General features: G+C 34.7%; 1 protein-coding gene across 2 annotated transcripts; it reads right to left on the bottom strand.

Moving 5' to 3' along the window:
- Positions 1–1,783: 1,783 nt before the first annotated feature.
- Positions 1,784–5,960, bottom strand: LOC107013380 (pentatricopeptide repeat-containing protein At4g39530). Of its 2 annotated transcripts, XR_001456130.2 has the most exons (3): positions 3,332–5,960; positions 3,059–3,158; positions 1,784–2,478 (listed from the first exon to the last, which is right to left on the bottom strand). XR_001456130.2 is itself a non-coding variant. In XM_015213306.2 (2 exons), the coding sequence occupies exon 1, from the start codon at positions 5,900–5,902 to the stop codon at positions 3,356–3,358; it is 2,547 nt and encodes an 848-aa protein (XP_015068792.1). In that variant the 5' UTR covers positions 5,903–5,960; the 3' UTR covers positions 1,784–2,478; positions 3,332–3,355. The 2 variants fall into 2 exon arrangements, 1 of the variants encoding a protein (XP_015068792.1); XM_015213306.2 differs by lacking the exon at positions 3,059–3,158.
- Positions 5,961–7,370: the final 1,410 nt, after the last annotated feature.

Genomic DNA, 7,370 nt, shown 5'->3' with positions numbered 1-7,370 from the left:
ACGGTAAGCACACCCTTCATTTGAATCACATATGTCAGGTTTGGATCGTGAAAAGAGTCATATTAAGTAAGAAATGTTTTACACTCCCAGAATGATACTTCTAGTTACGAATCTAAAGTAGCCAAAGTTCATAGAAGGTAATGGACAGCAAATCAAGAAACTATTAACTCTTTGAATGGTTATTTCATCAATTAATAACATATGTTAAACACCAATTAGAATCTTTTAACCCTAAAATAATCACAAGAATCCTTCAATAACTAGAGGACCTACAATGAAGTGGAATCTTTTTATTTAAGCAAGTGAAAGTAGTCCATCCAATTTTTTGTTCTATTTTAAAAGACTATAAAATCCTTAACACTAGATATTCCATGCTAAATTAATGTTCAAGAAGAACTCAAATAATTTAATTATTCAAATTTTAAAATGTTATATTTCTTTGTCAATACTTTCCATTATTATCTAATACTATATTTTCTTCTATGTACTATCTATCAATCAAGTACACATTAAATTTATATCCTAAGTTTTATGTACTAACCAAAACAGTACTACATAAAATGAAGTGGAGGAAGCCTTAGAAATCACCAAATCTTTCATAGTTACCAACTAAGGGTCGTGGTGGAGTGATAAATACTTTTTCATACTTAACTAAAAGTCTCGAGTTTGAGTCCTCCTGGATACGGAGTCACCTTTGTTAGGGAGCGTTTTACCCCCTAATGTGGAACTTTTCAGAGCGAATCCAAATTTAATCGAACTCTAATATGGGTACGGACACCGGGTGAAAACCAAAAAAAAAAATCTTTCATAGTTGACTGATTGCAATATGATCTACTGAAAATTTATTCACTAATATAGCTGAAATATATAAATAATACTTTGATTATGTATATTATACTTTAAAATATACAAAACCTATACATTTGCTGGTTATTTTGTAAACTAAATCACCCAAAAGGACTATAATTATCCCAATGACAAAATAAACAATTTTGTATCACTTAGTGAGTCATGAATTGAAAATATAAAAAAATGGACTTAGGATGAAAATGTAGAGAATATGAAGATTGGGCCTAGCCTTGATAAACCTTTAAATCATTCTTACATTTTTAAAGAGGGGCAAAAACTACCATTAGTACTAATCTCGTAGTTTCTTGTCTTTCGATTTTCGTAAATATCTATTGTTCTATACTTAAGATATCGCGTTGTTTTGAGATGTTGTTAGTGTGCCTTTTCTTGATTACTATGTTATGATTTGTTATGTCAGCTTTGTGTGTCTCTATGTTATTTTTAACATTGCTTTGTTATGAGTTACTTTGAGCTGAGGGTATTTCTGAAACAACGCCACTCTACCTCTACACTAGGAGTAAAGTTTGCAAACACCCTAGCCTCTTCCATACCCCATACCTCACCTAACCTAGTGGGATTACAATTTTTTTTTTTTTGGGTTTCCCCGGAGTGTCCAGTACCCACATTGTAGCCCGAGTAAATTCAAATTCGCGCAGGATAGTCCCACATTAGGGAGAAAAGCACTCTTTAACAAAGGCGACTCCGTACACAGGGAGACTTTGTTCCACCACAACCCTTGTTGGTGCAACTACTACTTCTATAGTCCTCGTTTTTCATGTGGCTTTCCTCTTAAATAAGGCTAAAAGTATGAAGTTGTTTGGCTAAGCTTATAAGCTGGTCAAACTAGTTTATCCGGAGTTTCTGAATTAAGATATAAGCAACCAAACGGGAAATGGCTCAATCCAGTACTACTTTTAGCTAATCAATCGATCACTAATAGCTCAATGGATATCTCAATTGCCACATCTTACTATAGTATAACTATGCAGACACAAAAGCACAAATCATTTGACTTTGTTCACAAGTTCATAATTAAATGATCAAGAAGACTTACAGTGTCATCGCTCGTATTCTTACATTTCATTGAGAACCTGTTTGGAAGGATGACACCAGGAAATTGGATTTGAGCATAATTGTGTGTAACCATTGAGTCTACATGCAACAACCACCTCGTGTCTTGGTGCAAAGGATGCATTCCCTTCTGGCAAATGAAATTTAGGATTCCCAATAATCTGTCGAGTAATCAGAAGATCCTATCTGAGGTAGTTATCATCACACACAAGGGTATATTTGTTTGTGGGGCTTGACAAACACGGTTTGCACGTTCTCAGTCACGATGATCATGCATGTATTGATTATCCACAAAACTGCAAGCAACAGGTATGAATTGACACATATCCCAAACTGCGCAAGGACACACATCCCCAACATATTAGAGACACAGCACGCAATAAATACTCTCCCGATCGATCATATTCAGCAAGATTCCATCTGGTGTATCACTCCTTATGCTTGCATATCTTCCATTCAGAGCAAAAACCTTGTAGCAAGAGGTCATATTGTGCCACAGTTTCAGTTTTGTACCTGGTCTGATTGGATAAAGCTCCACTGCCAAATCAAAGAAGAAACCTGCCAAATAAAAAGAAAATTTGACTACTTGAAGTATGTCCAGCCATATATATGCACGCACAGAGTCATACATAATGGTATCTAGAGTATATTCTAGTCATTAGAACTCCGAGATATAGGCGAAGGCAGTTGAAAGAAATTAGCTCGCCAAAACTGTAGCATCAGGAAGTTAATCTTAGAATGACATTTCAGGCTGTTGTTTGCATAACTGTATTAGACGTACTTCTATTAGTTTCATTGCTAAGAAGTTAGAGAGAGAGACTTGAAAGTGATATAACACATGAACAGTACAAACAAAAGAAGTGTATACCACTTGTTATTGTCTTAGAGATATATATAGCTATTCTAATTTTGATTTTGTTTAGTATGATAATGTTATGAAATGAGCCTAAATGTAAAAGTGAGGATTCATATAGCCGATACATCAGAGAACAAATATATAGCTAGGCTTACAAGCCTATACTGAAGCACATACTGATTTACCGACAATTATCCTTGAGTTTAATTTATCGAAAAGTGAAAACTATGATTCATGAAAATTTACGATTACATTGGAAGTCACCCAGCTTAAGTGCCTCACCTTTCAACAGCAATAGAACTTTAATATAAAGACTTGCTTCTAATTGTCATTTTGGGCATCTACGACCGCTTAGCTCAGTGTGTTCTTGATAATAGCATATCTGAAACATGAATAAGAAAACGGGGAAACTTCTGGAAGAATGATAAGAGATGCTGCTGCTAATGCTATTGGTCACTATTGATGTTACTCAACAGACGGAAAAGTAAGAGAAATAGAGAAAAACTTGTGATAGAAAAAACTTAAGAAGATTCAAAGCAAAGATTCTTCACATACCACGGCAAAAATGACATAGAGATTTTACTCATTTGAGAAGGTAGTATCCTCATGAACATATCCGATTCCTTTCATATTCTGAATCAGAAGTTCCAAAAATGAATATATCAAATCAGTTTGGTGATGACTTCGGTCTCTTGCAATAAACAAATGAACCTCATTGTTTATTTCTATCCAACTACACCCTTTTTCTTTCACTACACCACTGCTATCCATTTTCTCTCTTAACTTTTTGACATTGATCCACATGCCTTTAGATGCAAAAATATTTGAAAGTAGGATATGTGATCCACTGTCTTTTGGATCTATTGATATCGCCATTGATGCTGCATATTTACCCAGGTCAATATGACCAGCTTCTCTACACGCGCTAAGCAAACTCCTCCACACAATGGCGGCCGGTGGAATTGGCATTGTTTCAATGAGTTCCGTTGCTTCGACCAGTTTACCAGCTCGACCCAAGAGAGACACCATGCAAACATAATGCTCCATTTCTGGTTCAATACCGTAGCCGTCCATGGAATAGAAGTGACGAAATCCTTCTTTTACAAGACCAACATGGCTACATGCTGAAAGCACTCCAACAAAGGTGACATTGTTGGGTTTCAATCCATCTTTTATCATTTTCTCAAACATATTAAGAGCTTCCTTTGCTTCTCCGTGCTGTGCATAAGTGGATATCATAGAATTCCAACACGCGATATCTCTCTGGATAGTGGAATTAAACATCTTACGTGCCTCTTCCAAGCTACCACACTTGGAGTACATATCGACGAGTGCATTTGTAACATGCAGATCAAAATCTAGGCCGAGTTTTACAATCTGGTTATGAAACTGGAGACCATGAAGCAGACTTACTAGGTTACTAGATGCAGCAATGAGGGCAACAAAAGTCAACGCGTTTGGCTTTTGCAAAGACTGACGCAATAGTAGGAAGAGCTTTAGAGCCTCTTCAATTTCACACTGTTGCATGTACCCAAACAACATAGAGTTCCATACAACAATATCCTTTTCATTCATTTCATTGAATACTTGCCTCGCATCTCCAATAGACAAACATTTCGAGTAAACATCTACTAGGATGCTACAAACAAACATGTCAGCAGAAAAACCAAATTTTATGGTAAGACCGTGAAGTTGCGTACTTAACTCCAAGGAGAAAAGCGAAGCTGATGCACCCAGCAAGCTAACAAAAGTCAAAAGGCTTGGAGGAATCAGATTCTCTCTCATTTCAGCAAATAGATCAAAAGCTTCATATAGCCTATTCTGCGTTAAACAACCCTCAATTACAGCATTGTAAGAGATTACGTCATGATCACCCATAATGTCAAAAACCTTCCTTGCGTCACCAAATGAATTACATTTCGCGTACATATCAATCAAGCTATTCTTCACATATTCATCAGAATCGACATTAGCTTTCACGGTATAAGCATGCACTTGTCTTCCCAGCTCTAAAGCTTCAACCGACCCACAAGAAATAAGTACACTACTACAAGCAAATCTATCTAGAATCCAACCCAAACCGTTAAAGTCTCTAAACATGCTTATGGCTTCCCAGTCAGAAGAATTCTGCATGTATCCAGAGATCATCGTTGTCCAAGAAATAGCGTTTTTAACTTCCATTCGATCAAAAACTGACCTTGCAGTCCTAACCTTGCCACACTTCATATAGAAATCAATAAGAACATTACTCACTATAACATCCATCTCCGCTCCCCGTCTAAGCACATAACCATGAATTTCCTTTCCTCCTTTAATATACTCAAGCGACGAACAAGCACCCAAGATACTCGAAACCACATAATTATCAGGTGCAACATCAGTCTCCAACATATTCCTCAATAGCTGCAATGAAATTTCACTCTTCCCCACATTCACACACGCTGCAATAATCGCAGTCCAAGTAGCCGTACTCTTCACCACCAAATCATCAAAAACTCGCCTCGCTGACCCTACATCTCCACCCTTCGAGTAAAAATCAATCAAAGACGTCCCTACATACACAAACTGATCAAAACCAGCTTTCAACACAAAACAATGCAATTCCTCACCTTTCACAATACTACCTAACCTTCCACAACAACTAACAACACTAGCCAAAACAAACTCATTTGGCCCCTCCCCCTCTTTACAACTTCTCCTCAACTCAGCAAAAAGCGACAATGATTCATCATAAACCCCATTTTGGGTATACATAGTAATAACAGAAGACCAAGAAATCATATCCCTTTTAGGCATTTTATCAAACACTTTGCGTGCATAGTCCAAACACCCCCTAGTCGAATATGATTGAATCAAGATGTTGTTAAGAAAAGGGTTGTTTTCAAATCCACAAAGAATCACTTGGGTGTGGATTTCTTTACAATGGGTTGTAGATAATGTGAATAATAATTTGCTTAAATAATGGCGTTGGGTTCGTCTATTACGACGAATAACAGTATAGTTTTCTTCTTCGGAGCGATGATGTAAAGATGATGAAACTGTGAAGAATCTGAAACAAGATTGAGTTACACCATTTTTGAGGGATTTTGGTTCAAATTTGCAGCTAAGTTTGCAGAGTTTACTCATTTGTTTGAGCTGAAAATTCAAAGTTGATGCATATTTATATGGAGTTATTGTTTAAATCAGAGTTTGACGTATAAAATATTTCGTATTAGCGAGTTTAGTGAAATATTAAAAAGATAACTTCAAAAGGACATTTATCTAAAGTTATGCAAATTTAAAGTTTTAGGTTTTGACAAGCACAACTTCACACGTGTTCGTAGTTGATTCTGAAACAGTTAAATTAGGTCCGAAATATTAGTCAAGTGTTATATATAATTAACTTAAAAAGGATATTATTTAAAGTTCGAACTTATGCTAATTTGAAGTTAGGTTTTCGCAACCATAAGTTCAAACATGTATGCTTGAAACTCTTTGGAACTTTATAGTCGAGTCTGAAGTTGATTTTGAAACGGTTAAATTAGGTTAGACAAATATTAGTCAAGTGTTATAATTTAACTTTAAAAAGATATGTATCCAACGTTCGAACTTATGCGAATTTGAAGTCGGGCTTTGGCAAGCTTAACTTCAAACTTGTGTTGCTTAAAACTTTTTGAAACTTTAAAGTCGAATCTGAAGTTGATTTTGAAACAGTTAAACTAGATTTAGAAATATTAATCAAGGGTTATAGTTAGCTTAAAAAGATATTTATTTGAAGTTTGAAGTTAGACTTTTCCGATAAATTGAGAATCCCAATATTTGTAAGTAAATAATATGAATTGGAACTGAAAATTATTTTTCGATAAACGAAAAAAAACTATAATTTAATCTCTACAAAAAGATAGCTTAAACAAATTATATTTATCCTTATACATTAGTTTTGAACAGAAAAATAGAAAAGAAGAAAAAGTACAATTAAGAAAACAAGTTGTGACTTCGAGACGAAATTTTGATTCGATTGAAGATGAGATACTGAATATCAAAGATGTAACGAATTGAAATTTTGATTTGATCTTCGAAAATTGGATATCGCTGCATGTTTTTGATAATGCAGAAGTGGAAATACCAATGGAGGAGAAGACTATAATAGAACAGAGAATGTAGTTACGAATTCTGATATTATTTCCAAAAATTTTAGAAACAGTACTCAAAAGAAATGGTTAAGTTTATTGTTAGGAGTGACGAGTCGGAAATTTATGATTAGATTTAGAATAGTATTACAATAGTGATACTCGAATATTCATTTTTGTTATTTTATTTTTACAATATAGTTTTTTGGAAGGAAAATTCTATGTTGTTTGATTGCTTGCTTATTTATTCGCTTTACATAAGTGTATTTTTTAATTTAACTCTTTTGAAAAAAAAAAGAGTTAAATTTTTTAATTTGAGTAGAAATCAATAGACAGATATTGTAGTTTTAGAGTATGATACAAATACTATTTTTCTTTATCTTTTTTTCATTCAACAATTTTTTTACGTATCCTGCGAGGACGAACGATTTTGCTCAGTACGCAGTGACCATTGGTCCAAACGGTTCAGTGAGTATATATATATA

This window comes from Solanum pennellii, chromosome 1 (assembly GCF_001406875.1).
Source record: "Solanum pennellii chromosome 1, SPENNV200".
In the NCBI taxonomy this organism is placed as follows: domain Eukaryota; kingdom Viridiplantae; phylum Streptophyta; class Magnoliopsida; order Solanales; family Solanaceae; genus Solanum; species Solanum pennellii.
This window is presented reverse-complemented; position numbering and strand designations above follow the sequence as displayed.